General features: G+C 51.0%; 1 protein-coding gene across 1 annotated transcript in view; it reads right to left on the bottom strand.

Moving 5' to 3' along the window:
• Grk3 (G protein-coupled receptor kinase 3) overlaps positions 1–14,189 on the bottom strand; it is a 108,003-nt gene extending 93,814 nt beyond the window's left edge. Inside the window, exon 1 of the mRNA XM_032886630.1 lies at positions 14,018–14,189. Within this exon, the coding sequence (XP_032742521.1) occupies positions 14,018–14,130 (113 nt within the window). The 5' untranslated portion in view covers positions 14,131–14,189. The remainder of the gene's footprint in view (positions 1–14,017) is intronic.
• Between the last annotated feature and the right edge of the window lie 448 nt (positions 14,190–14,637).

The following is a 14,637-nucleotide window of genomic DNA, read 5'->3' as shown; positions in this document are numbered from 1 at the left end:
ATGTGAAGACTCCTGAACGCCCAGCTCAGCGTCGGGGCCAAAGTGTCTGTTGGGAAGAAGCACCTGCCTCCTGTGAGGAAAATTGGCCAGCAGGCAGTCACTCGCTGAGAGAAAAGACCTGCCCCTCAGCACTGGCTGCCTGATGTCTGCTCCTTGAAGCAATGTGAGCCCAAAGGTCTGTCAGTGGGTATAACCAGGCAAAGACGGGACAGTCTAAGTTAACCCATTCAAGGACAGTTACCCAATGCACCACTAACCTGAAGACCTGGAATTTAAAATGCCCCAAATCTGAAAGCTTTGTCTTTTTTGTTTGTTTGTTTGTAAGTGTTGTTTTGTTTTTTTAGTGTTCAAGTGTATGCATGTGTGTGTGTGTGTGTGTGTGTGTGTGTGTGTGTGTGTGTTATTTGTTTTAATACAAGCTTCACTAAAAAAGGTCCTTTGGATCCATGGATAGGAGGTGTGAGTGATACAGTTTCCTCTTTGACTAGACTCATTTCCTTCGATACTCATACCTCCTTGTGTACCTGCAAATATTACGAAAATCCTTTTTTTTTTTTTTAAATAAAATCTTCAATCACCTCTGGTCCTTCCACCTCCCCTAAGGGCACTCGGGTCTTTCAACCTGGAGTACAGCAATCTGAGTCACGTGAGAGCATCAGCTTGGGGTCTTTGTGTCTCCCCAGACACATTTGGTCTGTAGGCTCAGAGTTTGTTTAGGAAAGCCCGGTGTCCCCCCAGGGCCCACAGAGATACATTCCTTTGAATCCTGACACAGTGCTTCCACCAAGACTTTGTAACTAAATGCTCTAGAAATCTTTTTTGTTTGTTTGTTTGCAGGAAACGTAGAATTATACTTTGACCTAATAGCAGCTATCAGAGACCACCAGACCCTCCCAGCTCAAAGCTACCCGTTCATAAATCAACTCCGAGGACTGGGGACGTGGCTCTGCCACATGCCTCATGTGTTTCGATATCCTATTGGCTGTTTTGTGTCTTTTCTCTTCTGGGTCGGCAAGAATCCACTCACAAAGTGCCTCAGGGCAGCGGTTCTCAAACTTGTGGCTTGCAAACCACCCCCCTTTGGGGGAGGGGGGCAAGGACACTTTCACAGGGGCCTCATATCAGACATCCTATATATCAGATCTTTACATTTCAATTCACAACTAGCAAAATTAGAGCTATGAACGAGCGGTGATGATAATTTTATGCGGAGCTGTGTTAAAGGTAGGGTGAGAACCACTTCACAGGCTTTGTTCAGTGGTGGGGACAGAACCCACAACTGTGTCCCCTGTGGGCAGATGCCCTCTGCCACCAGCGAGGTCCCAGCCCCCCGTGTTTTCCGGAATGCACACGCTGTCTGGAGGTCGGATTGATTTCTGCACAACACTGCACCTTCTCTAGAGACTCTGTAGCTCTTGCTTATCCAGATTCTCTCATAAAACTTTGCTTCCTCTCATATACTGGTGTATTCAGAGATGCATAAATCATCGCAAAATGTTAGGGGTGGAGGAGGGTTGTGCGCATGTCCTGGTGCGCATGTGGAGGTCAGGGGACTATTTGTGGGAGTTGTTTCTCGCCTTCCACCATGTGGGTCCTGGGGGATCAAACTCAGTTCACCGGGCTCAGCCACAAGCACCTGCTGAGCCAGCTCACAGGTGTAATTTTAAATAGCAAGTTGTTGCAGGCATCTTATTAAGAAGCCGTGTGGGTGACAGTGTGGTTGAAGTGCAGCTTGTCTGAACTAGGTAGCCTCTCCCACCCTTCCGGTCCGGTTTTATCTTCGACGCTCTGACTCTAGATCCTGAGGAGGCTCAGTGAAGTCCTTTGCACCAGGAAGTTACTGTGCATCTGTGTGATGCTGTCACCGTCAACTTACGTGTGACCACTGAGGCCCTCCACCCTGCAAGTGTGCAGCTAGCACCTTCATACCTCGCCATCGCCATAAGAGTTCCCAGACCAGAGCTGGGGATGTACCTCGGGGCACAAGCTGCTTACCCAGCATGCAACGAGCCCCGGTGTCCAGCCCTAGCTCTGCCGGAAATGGGCATGGCGGTGCACTCTGTAACCCAGGCACTCTAGAGTCAGAAAGTGGGATATCAGACATTCCAGGTCACCCTTGGCTCCAAAGTGAGCTTAAAAGCAGCCTGTGGATAGTGGTTTAGTCCCTGGGATCTCTGATTGGTAGGCATTGTTGTTCTTATGGGGTTGCAAGCCCCTTCCGCTCTTTCAATCCTTTCTCTAATTCCTTCAACGGGGATCCCGTTCTCAGTTCAGTGGTTTGTGGCTAGCATTCACCTCTGTATTTGACATGCTCTGGCTGTGTCTCTCATGGTTCCAACTGCATATGTAGCAGAGGAAGACCTTGTTGGGCACCAATGGAAGGAGAAGCCTTTGGTCCTGCCAAGGTTGGACCTCCAGTGTAGGGAATGTTGGGGGGGGTGTTGATGGGGAGGGGAACACCCTTATAGAAGAAGGGGAGGGAGATGGGATAGAGGGCTTATGTCCCGGAAACCGGGAAAGGAAATTAACATTTAAAATGTAAATTTAAAAAATATCCAATAGAAAAATAAAGATACAAATTGCAAGAACAAAAAAGAAAGCAGCCTGTGTTACATGAGATCCTGTCTATAGTAATAACAAAATAACAACAACTACAACTACAAGTTATTGTGTATCTGCAGCAGCAGCCAGCAAGAGTAGGGCCCATCCTTAGCAGCCACCAGGATTTGAAGCTCCTTCACCTCCCATACGTTCTCCACCTTTTAAAGTATTTTAAAGCAAATCTCCAGCAGCAGGTCCCTGACTCAGTACCACTCTCCTTTTGCATTTCTCAAAACTGTGAGCATTTCCTCACCGACACAATGTCCTCTTCTCCATTCCCTCCATCCCGAACTGTGACTCCTGAAGATGCATTAGGTGGTCTCTCTCCAGACGCTAGGACCATGGGAGGACCAAGCCTTCCCATGACCACTGGGCTCGAATCCATCAAATCCATATCACCAGATTGTCACCCACTCCTGCGGCTCTGCCCTGACCCGGAGCAGCCAACAGTTAATGAGTAATTTTGAATCTAAATCTATGACTCAACAGCGGCCAGCATGTCTCAGGTCTCATGTGCACGCGTGTACAAGTGGGAGCGAGAAGTCAGACAGTCGTGGCGGTCTCTTTGGTAAGGACCAGTCTACACCTCAGATCCAAGCCTGTTTTGGGGAAGCAGAGGGACTATGGAGCCACAGTCTCATCACCCCTTCCTAGATGGACTCTGCCAGCATGCACACTGTCCCAGACAGATGGGAGGGGAGCCACAAGCCAAGCGCTGAGCTGGAAGTGGCAGTGGTGTGGTGCTGCCAAAGAGAGCAGCCCCGGTTCTGTGCTGCATGTTCTGCAGGAGCCATCGGGGAGGCCACTTAGTCTACAGCACAGAAACCCAGGCGGGCATCTGTTCTCATAATATATAAGCAAGTCAACCTGCTACTGATTAGACCCTGGATGTGTCTGTCAGAGGGAAGAGGAGGAGTCCACAGAGGCATGGGTGAAGACACCTGCCAATCAGGTGGTGTCCTACCTGAGCCACTACTTAGCCCTTACCAAACATGGCCACTCCTGCCCTGAGTGGATTACAGAGCAATGTGCACACTTCAGTATACAAGGAAACAGAGATCTCCCCATAAAAGTCAAGGCAGGCTGGAGAGCCACCATGCTCGGAGGCTGTGTTTGGAGAACCACACAGAAGGAACCTAGCATTCGGACTGCACTGCAGGACAGCCTTGTGACGCTACACATGTTCCAATGGTGTCAGAGATGTGTGACCAGATTGGGCACTTTCCAAGAGCTCCTCGAGTACAAGAGTGGGGCTCTCTGAGTTTGCACAGTCTCCTCCATCTAAGGAAGAGTGGAGGAACTTACTATGGAGGACTGCAACATCATACCACAACGAAGGAAGGCACAGACAGAGTCAAGCGCCTGTGAAGACCCCAGGTCTCACCAGAGGGAGAGCGTCCAGAGATGCTTACATAAATAGAAACTCTTTTCCACCCCACTTAAGAGATCGACCACCATCCTTCACACTTCATGTTCTAGTGACAGGATTCACTTACAATTCTCTCCAGTCAGAGTGCCTTTATAAGAAAGAGATTTTGGAGGGCGGGGAGATGGCTCAGACAGCAAAATGCTTGCTTGCCTTTGAAACGCAACTACTACCTGAGTTTGATCCCCAAACTGGAGAGGCAGAGTCTGGGGGAATCCCTGGCACTCGCTCACTGGCCGACCCAGCCTAATTTGTGCATTCTGGCCCAGACTTGGTCTCAACAAACCAATGTGGGTGGCTTCTCACTAGCCCTGACTAACCTCAGGTCTCCACACGCACACTCACACGTATGCATGTGTGACACAGCGCGGAGCACAGCACACACCAGAGTTTGCTGGAACTCGGTGAGACCACACTGCAGAGGCACAGCATCTGGGATTGATGTCACCGGAGACCAGTGCTGACTGGACCTATCAGCCACCGGCAAGCCCCTCAGGCACGCACAGAAGGTTCTTCCTCCTGTCTTTCTTCCCCTTTTTGAGCAGGGCCTCACACAAGGTAGGCAAGAGCTTGGCCCTACCACCACACCCTCCAGACTCCCATACCTCACAAAGAGGATGTAACCGGAATCACAGCCTTCGATGCCTTTGAAGCTAAAAGACGGTCTTTGGTATTGAGCAGCCACACGGAGGTTGATTCGTGTAGGCACTTCTAGTACAATTTTAACTTAAATCCCTGTTGAGAGCCACGCCGTTACAGAAACCCTGCATGAGATGACTAGGGAACCACCACAGATCTTCTTGTTAATGATGCGAAATATTGACACCCCCCCCCCCGGCTGGCATTCGCACAGCGGCAGTCGCCAGAGTGTGCTGCTTGGGAATATGGCTCAGAATACTTGCTGGGAAGGAGGGAGAGCCTCAGTGCTCGGTCACACCCAGCTCTGGACACAGCACGGCTTGACCACCAGGGTTAAGAGAGTGGTGCCCTCCCTGTCTAATAGGATTTGTGTTTCTGAGTCGCTGAGAAGCTCCTTTTAACATTCCTCATAAAGCAAGGAGGCTCTCAGCACCATTAAGGTCCACCTTCTTCCTAATCCCAGTACACAACCGCAGGGTTCTCAGTCCTGCCTGGCATCCCCACTTAGCACCCAACAGCCCATAGCTGTCGAGGTGACAGGCAAAATGTATGTATAAGCCCACACCTCCCTCCACACCCTAACTTAAACCCTGGTCACAGAACTGATGTCATGGATTTTAAAGCATTCACAGGGCCAAAAGTCTCTTCCTAAAACAGAACTGAGGATTAAGTTGACCACGTACACTTTCAACACCCAAGATACTACGCCTATAGTAACCGGGATGGTTTTACACCTATCTCTTTGATATCTTCGTGAATTTCAGCTCTTACCAAATATGGCCGCTCCTGCACTGAGCAGACTACAGAGCAATGTGCACACTTCAGTGTACAAGGAACCAGAGATCTCCCCATAAAAGCCAAGGCAGGCTGGAGAGCCACCATGCTCAGAGGCTGTGTTTGGAGAACCACACAGGGACCGAAGGAACCTGGCATTCAGACTGCACTACAGGACAGCCTTGTGACGCTACAAATGTTCCAAAGGTGTCAGAGTTGTGTGACTGAACTGTTCACTTTCTGTCTTAGTCAGGGTTTCTATTCCTGCAGAAACATCGTGACCAAGAAGCAAGCTGGGGAGGAGAGGGTTTATTCTGCTTACACTTCCACATTGCTGTTCATCACCAAAGGAAGTCAGGGCAGGAACTCAAGCAGGGCAGGAAGCAGGAGCTGATGCAGAGGCCATGAAGGGTGCTGCTACTGGCTTGCTCCCCACGGTTTGCTCAGCCTGCTTGCTTGCTTGCTTGCTTTCTTCCTTCCTTCCTTTCTTTCTTTCTTTCTTTCTTTCTTTCTTTTTCCCACTTTGAAGGAACCAGTGAATTTCTTTTTTTTTTTTTCTTTTTCTTTTTTTCGGAGCTGGGGACCGAACCCAGGGCCTTGCGCTTGCTTGCTAGGCAAGCGCTCTACCACTGAGCTAAATCCCCAACCCCGAATTTCTGAAGGCATTTCCTTACTGTGGTGGCACCTGGCTCAGGACAGAGGCAGCCAGGTTTTCCCCATGCTGCCAAGGTCTCTCAGGGTGAGAGCAGAAATAACATTTTAAGGACGAAGCCATTGTCACGCCCTGGGTACAACAATCAGGAAAAATCACAAGAATCATGAAAACAAGAACTCCTCTAAAATCTCAATACTACACTCTTAAAAAAAAAAGTCAAATGAACCAAACATGCCAAGCGGTAGCACCGAGGACCTTGGGCACCCTGTCCATTACAAGCAGTGGCTGCCATAGACAGCCCCTGGGAAACCTTGGACTTGGTTATCACACATTGCCGAGGGAAGACTTCTTGTCTGGTCCAAAGGTCCTTGCTTAGTGAGGGTCCCAGTGGAGTCCTTGGCGGACTGGTGAAGGGACACTTTGGTAGGAAGAAGCCCTTAGGGGAAGAGCAGGAAGTCAGGACATTCTCCTTCCCTACGGTGAGGGAAGGACAGAATTCTAGGAAAATCAGATTCGTCAGGAAGTGGGGTGGGTGCTGATGCTGATTTGAATGTTGATTGGTGGGCACCTGGGAGAAGAAAAGGGTGGCAGCCCCGCCCTCCAGCACAAAACAGCGGAGGTGGGGACGCTCAGAGGTCGCTGAAGACTTCGTTTTTCTTGCTCCAGTCCGTCTGCGGGGCCCGCTTGCTACCCCAGGAACGGCCCCGCCCACAATGGGCTGGGTCCACCCCCTCTTGGTCTAGTTGAGAAAATGCCGTACAGCTGGGTCTCATGAAGGCATTTCCACAACTGAGGCTCCTTTCTCTGCGATACCTCCAGCGTGTGTCAAGTCGACGGCACAAAACCAGCCAGTGCACTTTCCAAGAGCTCCTCGAATACAAGGGTGGGACTCTCTGAGTTTTTACGGTCTGCTCCGTCTCACAGAGAGTGGAGGAACTTACTACTGAAGCCTGCAGCCTCATCCCACGAGGGAAGGAAGGGACAGAGTCTAGAGCCTGTGAAGACCCCAGATCTCACTAAAGGGATTGGGGGGCAGGGAGAAGAGAGAAAGGACAGAAAGAGGGGAGGGAGTGCTGTGTAGAAAGGTCTAGACACACAAGACCACACTAGGCAGCTGAAAGAAGAAAGTGGAGAAAACACGACAGGGGCGCAAACCTAGTTCTGCTTCTAGGGCTCAGCAGCTGCTCTGCCCTGCCCCAGCCAGTCACCCCTCAACTTTCCATGGTTCTGCCTCCACCTCCTCCAGGCAGCCTGGCACCAGGGCTTCCCATACACTGCTGCTTAGTGCGAGCCTGCCTGTCTGTCTCTGTCTCTGTCTCTGTCTCTCTCTGTGTATGCATGTATGTACAAGCATTCGTGTGGATCTCTCTGTCTCTCTGTCTCTCCCTGTGTGTCTCTGTCTCTCTCTGTCTCTCTGTCTCTGTCTCTGTCTCTCTCTGTGTATGCATGTATGTACAAGCATTCGTGTGGATCTCTCTGTCTCTCTGTCTCTCCCTATGTGTCTCTGTCTCTCTCTGTCTCTCTGTCTCTGTCTATGTCTCTCTCCGTGTATGTATGTATGTACAAGCATTCTTGTGGATCTCTCTGTCTCTCTGTCTCTCCCTGTGTGTCTCTGTCTCTCTGTGTCTGTCTCTCTGTGTGTGTGTGTGTGTATGCATGCATGTCTGTCTCTCTGTCTCTCCCTGTGTTTCTCTGTCTCTCTTTGTCTCTCTGTGTGTGTATGCATATGTATACATGCTTGGGCGTATGTCCGTCTCTCTGTCTCTCTGTCTCTCTATTCTGATTGTCTTTCTCTGTCTCTGTCTCTCTGTCTCTCATTCCCTCCTTTTTGAGACAGGCTCCCATGTAGCCCAGGCTGGCCCCTAACTCACTATGTAGCAAAAGATGACCTTGACAAACCCCTGACCCTCTGCCTCCACCTCCCCGTTCTGAGATTATAGATGTGCGCACCCCACCTCGTTTACAAGCTGTTGTGGGAATCAAACTGAGGGTCTTATGCACACTGAGCAAATGTTCTGCCAACTGATCCCCACTCCCAGCACCGTCCTGCTTTTTCCAAAGCATGCTATCACACCCAACCCCAGCAACCTGGGAGTGTAGTGGAAAACTGCCTTTTCCTCTCCAGCTATCTGTGCCTGAGAGTCTTCGATAGCTCTCTCCCCTTGTTCCACTCCATAGGAACGAGTGAATAAATAAATAATAAATAAATAAATAGGGTTATGACAGGGTTTGTGTTGGAACATGTCATGATCAGCAATGAGTAGATATCATGTGTTTTAGATTGGGGGGAGGGGTGACTGTCCAGCTCTTGACTCCTGTTCTGGAACCTTTCTTCTTCCACACTCGTCACAGATAGGAAGGAGGGCACAGGAAGAAGAGAGACCTAGGTGGCAGAGGGTTTTCAGGGCCCTCCTCTCATGCCATTCCCACTCCTGCCTCTCACACCATGGAAAGAGGAAGCAGTGTGCGTAGACCCAAGGCTGAGTCCAAGCTGACCTTCACCAGCCACCGGGTATCTGGGTGCAGAACCCCGCTCCCACAGGGCCTCGCATAAAGTGTATTTAAATATGCGTATGATTTGGCCAAAGCTCAGAGGACCCAAAAGATGAGTTCTAAAATTAGAAGTGACATTTACAGGGTGTGAGGACAGACCCACGGAGTAATCAGAAGGGCTGGGAATTCCAACTCTGCAGCAGTGGTGAGAACAGAGAGTGAGAACAGAGAGAGGGAAGCCAGTGAGAGACTGGAGCAGCAGGGACAGAGGGGTCACCCAGCCCTACCAGGTGCAAATGGCGCACGAATGCATTAACCACCTGGGAGAAGCTGCCTCCACCTGTGCACAGTAGGAACTGAGTCTAGATCCCCAGCACCCACATAAATACTGTGTGTAATAGTGTGTGTCTAACTCTGGGGGCTGGGATGGAACTGGAGAGATAATGGAACCCTACGGTTTGCTAGTCATCCAGTCTCTTCAAGCCAATGAGTCCTGGGTTCAGTGAGAGACACTGTCCCCCAAAATGAGGTGGAAAAGCCAGGCCTGGTAGTACTTGCCTTTAATCCCAGCACTTGGGAGGCAGAGGTAGGTGGATCTCTGTGAGTTTGTGGCCCGCCTGTATGTCTACACTGTGACTTCCAAGCCATAACCACACAGGCAGAAGTAAAAGTGTCCAGTGTCTTAGTCAGGGCCACTGTCGCTGTGATGATCACCATGACCAAAAGCAACTCAGGAAAACAGGGTTTATTCGGTTTCTACTTCCATATCACTGTTCATCACCAAAGTAAGTCAGGGCAGGAACCTGGAGGCAGGAGCTGATACAGAGGCCAAGGAGAGGTGCTGTTTACTGGCTTGCTCCTCATGGCTTTCTCAGCCTGCTTTCTTATACCACTCAGGACCACCAGCCCTGGATGACTCCACCCACAATGGGCAGGCCCCACCCACAACGGGCGGGATCATCTCCTATCAATCACTAATCAAGAGAACTGCCCACCGGCTTGCCTACTTTATGATCTTATGGAGGCTTTTCCTCAATTGAGGCGCCCTCCTCTCCGATGACTCTAGCTTGTAACGAGGTGACAGAAAACTAGCCAGCACACCGATCTCGCCATTTCTGTTCCAATTGCCAGTGACCACGGAGGGATGGAGGGATGGGGAGACAGCCGTGCTCATAGCTCGCCATTCCTCACCATTCTCCAACAGTAGTCTTCGCCTCTCGTTCTTCTCTAATAAGCAAAGGTTCTTTGGAATAGTGATTTTATTATTAAAGCTAAATGGACCATCTTTCCCTTTTTAGCTTTTTTTTCTTAGAAAGAGAGAAGGGGAGAGAGGAGGGGATTTTGGCCGCAGCTCCCCACCGCAGCTCCCCACCACTCCAGGAAGGCTAGGCGCCACACCGTGGTTCTGGCCTCAGGCTCAGGGAAACAGGGCACCACCTGCAGGCTCGATTAATCATAATTACCTTCCCCGGAGGCCCCAGAGGAGCTGCTGCTCTCTCACAGCCTCCGAGGATATTCCTGATGTCCCAAAGCCACACCAGGGATCTCCCAACACGACCCCGACCCCCCCCCACAGAATAAAAAAACAGAAAATTACATCCGTAAAAACAGAAAGTTACATCCGTTCCCTGCGAGGTAAGAAGCGAGGTGGTTTGCTATTCTGTGCAACCCTGGTGTGCTAAACTGCTTCCGCTGGTAGAATGGGGAACCTTGCTCCACTCCCTACACCTTGCACCCCTCATCCTGTGCCCTCTGTACGGTTATCTGCCTTCCCTTCCCTGGTCTTCTTGAGCACAGATCCCTCTGAGAAACAAGAGAACGGTGTGTACGCTTGCTGTGGCTATGCGCCACACACGATGGCGCCCAGATCTGGCAGAGGAGACATTCCCAGTAATGCTGGTTCCTGTGCCACGATGTAGTAGACACCTTTCCTTTGTCTGGATTGTTGGGGGTCCCTGGGAGAAGAGCCCCCCCCGATTGCTTCCAATCTAACTTCTCCCCCTTGGCATCCATCCATCCATCTGCTGACAGAGACTCTCCATGCGTCTCCCCCAGCCTTAACATCCTTCCGAGAGTTTTATGCCTGTCTTCATGGGAGTTAGGCAAGGCTTCGTGGGAGTCCTGAGCAAGTGCTTCAAAAGGCTGTCTCTAAGAACAGATCGCTGAACCAGGGACTGCCTGTACCTCAAAGAGATACACACGGGGCTTCGATTTAAAGCGTTTTACAGTGTTCCACAGGGCAGGTCCTCATCCCAAATTGATCGCTCTGTTTTCAAGAACCCCCGGCTGTAAGGAGCCCTTGCCTCTCCAAGTCACTGGCACAAATTAACTTTGACCAGGAATGAGATAATAATGGAAATGTCAGAACAAATTGTCTTTCCAGTTTGTGTCCCCCACCTCCCCCCGCCACTCCATCTTAGAATGACTCCTGTCAAAAACAAAACACCTCCCTCCAGGCTCTGCGGGTTGGTTGGTTTGCAGAGCTGTGGACGGGAAGCTTGCAGAGAGCCACCACCTGGCTACTTCCCATCCCTCTCAGCTCCTATCCCATTCTTCCACATTAGGCCGTGTGCACAGAAGGAAGCCAGGGGGTGTCCTAAAAGTTGAACGAGGGAGGAGGACTCTCTCCAGTGACCACAGCGTGAAAGGGCAGATGGCCACGCCCTTTCCAGGTCAGTCACAGGGGGTGGGGTGGGGATGGGGTCAGCTGTCCCATCCATGAACAAGATGTGACTCAGACAAACTGGGCAGCATAGACCAATGGCTACGGTTGTCCTTAACTTCTACACATCCTTGGCATGCCCACGGCCCAAGCTGTGTTCTTTCTGCTCCCCCACTCACTAGCACGAATGATTGACAAGAGCCACATCCCAGTGGAGAACCCAACTTTGTCAACATCCAGTAAACAGAAAGGGTCTCTTTGGGGAAAACGTGGCCTCATTACTCAACTCCCTTCAGCCACATGGGACTTCAAGTCGACTCAGTAACATTCTGTTTGAGAAAAGTAATCAGAGAGATGGACCCAGTGTAAAGAGCTGTCTTAGTCATGGCATGACTTAAAAACTGGCTCTCTGGGCCTTCACCCATGAGTTAGACCCAATTCAATCGGAACATTTCTCGTCATCACGGCATGCCATGGACACAGTATATAAACGCCCTGGCTAATGGGGCTGCAAGGGTCACAACTGCCACCTCCAACAGGCCCCGTTATCAGCTCCAGTAGCTCAACAAATGTTTGGGTGAAGTAAAGCAGAGATGTGATCCTTCAGAGGATTTACACCCATCAGCCTGTTAATTGAATAATGTGTCAGCATAACGAAACATTTGCTTCTTGCCACTTCACAGGAGGCCAAGTCTCCCCTTGTGCTCAGTGTTCCATTTCCTGAGATTTTTTTTCCCTTGACTAGAAGGGAGACTGGGCCCTGCAGATCTGTTTTGTTGACATAAATGAGATACTGTTGTCTACTGAAGACTGGGAAGAGGCAAAGTAACGAGATAAGGAAGCACAAAGAATACTGAGAGTGACCAGATAATTAGTTAGAAATTTAAAAAAAAAAAATCGATAGTGAAAGACCAAGGGGCAAGTTCAAACACATGCTCCTCTTTGGACAAACACAGTTCTGAACAGTGTCTTCCAATAGTCAAACCCTTGCAAGGAACCAGAAGCATTTGTGGCTGAGTGGTTGGTTATTGGTTGGGCGCTGAAGCCACTGAGACAAATGGGCAACAGATTAGACTCCTGGAGGGGGGACAGATGGTCTAATTCAAGGGTCTACCTGAAAAACAGCTGCAGATTAGCAGTCCTCGAAGGACTCTAACCTCACTGGATTCTCCCATAGACATCCCTTAACCTTAAGACATCAAGACTCAAAAGCCCAGCCATTAGCACATCTCCTTTGAAACAAAGTATCACCGAAGACCGTGTCAAAGCAGAGGGGTATTGTACAGAGAAGTGAGGCACACTGGGGTGTGCACCTAAGAGCAACCATGCACAGAAAAGTCAAGCTAGGTTAAAAACACCAAGGGGGGGGGAATGAGTAGACAGACATTCCTAATTTTAGTAATCTTATATACTCTCTCCCCCATCAAGCTCCCCATAAGTTGTGATTTATTGGTTTTATATATAGAAACCATACATAGTTAAGATTCCGTGCCCCTGGAAGGGTGGGGGCAGAGGAAAGGGAAGAGAGAATGAAATGAAGATTTTTTTTCCACATGCCCCCCCCATAGGGAAAGTTTTCTACTGAGGCTTGCTTGGTTGTGACTTGGGGAGTCCTGGGTCTGGTCCCTCCCACTTACTGAAGATTTGAGTCAAGTCCTGTTTTCAGTGAACTTCAGATGGGTTAAACTCTAGGAGGGTGTGCACTGTCCAGTCTCCCCTTGTGCCTGGTTTACTCTGTCAGGAGCAACACGCCCCAAAAACCAGCGAGGGGCCAAGGCTTGGAAGGGAAGGCAAGCCAAAAATACCCAGCCAGCGCAGCTGTGTGTACAGTGTGACTCTTCCTAGCAAACACAGCACAGGGATTTGATGCTCCCTGGATCACGGGGCTCACAAACACGCTTGGAAAAAATAATCTGACCATCGCTCAGCATTGAAATGTTCTCCGGGTTGGGGGTGGGGGTCTATGAATGCTGCTAGGTAGACAGACTGTTTACCTAGCGTGCATGAAGCCCTGGGTCCCATCCCCAGGAGCTCAACAAACTGGAAGAATAAATGTATATATTTTCCCACACATGAAGGTGAGTAACATTGGCACCACATGGGTGTGTCATGCTTGACCATTTTAAAGGGGGCGTAGCTTCGGTTTAGATCCTTACAGAATTGCACCGTTCAGGGGTGGCTATAGAGTCCGAGCCAATTTTATCGTCAACTCGGGAAACCACACCGGCTAAGCAACTGGCAGTGGGGTCCGTTAAGAAGTGAGCCCACAGCCCCACTCTGTAACACCGGCGGGAACTCCCCGGGACAAGTACACCTCTAAGAGAATATCACACCTCAGTAAAATCAATAATAAATCAGTAGTGATATTAAAGGCAACTTGGCAGCGAGTGGCCAGCCTGAGCCGGTGCAACGGGAACCTCCAGTCTTGCAAGACCAGGCTAGGTTCAAGTGGCTCTCCTGTCATCCTTTCCAGAAAGGGCAGGCCGCCAGGGGTCCAAGTTGGGGAAAGTGGCTCAGGTGATGGCGCTGGTGACAGAACTGAGAACTCAAGGTCTACTTACTACTGCAGGGGGCAGGGGTGCTGACAGACAACCCTGCAACCAGCTCGGGACAGCGGGGCGGAGGGTACTGGCGGGGTGTGGGGGGCACAGAAGAAGAGAAAGGACCAGAGGGGCCAGGAGGGGACTACAGGGAACTGGAGAGCGCGGGAGGTGGGGGAGAGGACTAGGGAGAGGTCTGGAAAGGACCGAGAGGGCCGGAGCCGTACCTGGGCTCCGGCAGGACGACCTTCTTGCTGGCGCGCGCGGCCGGCGCCGCCTTGCTCTTCTCCATGGCCATCAGGTAGCTGACGTCGGCCAGCACGGCCTCCAGGTCCGCCATGGCGGCTCCGCAGCTCCCGCCGCCCCGACGGGGCCACGGCGCGCCCGACGCGCGACCCCGACGCGGACCCCGACGCACCGCCCCTTCCGCGGCTCCGCGCCCCAGCCCGGCGCGCCCCCAACCGTCCGCGGCCACGCGCTCCTGACCCAGCCTCTCAGGCACCAGGGACTTCCTCTCCCTCCTCCTCTCCCTCTCCCTTCTCCTCTCCTCTCTCTCCTCTCCTCTTTTTCCTCTCTTCCTCGCCCTTAAATCTCTAAGCACAGTCCAGATGCCCAGTACTGAGGGGACATTCCAGGAGGTCTCCAATAGCTCACTCTCCTGAGGGGACACTGGAGGTACCCTGGAGTGGTCCCACCTGCTCTTTCTGGTGATTGTCAAATAGAGGTCAGAGCTACCTCAGAGGGTGTCTCCAGCCATTAACCCCACCCTGGACCTCCCTCTGTGAACCAAGCCAAGAGACTACCAGCATAGTGGAGAAAGTTGCTTGGCTCCTGCCCTGCGGGGTGA

Source organism: Rattus rattus, chromosome 16 (assembly GCF_011064425.1).
Source record: "Rattus rattus isolate New Zealand chromosome 16, Rrattus_CSIRO_v1, whole genome shotgun sequence".
Lineage (NCBI taxonomy): Eukaryota > Metazoa > Chordata > Mammalia > Rodentia > Muridae > Rattus > Rattus rattus.
The sequence above is the reverse complement of the archived record's forward strand: the minus strand, read 5'-3'. Positions and strand labels throughout refer to the sequence as shown.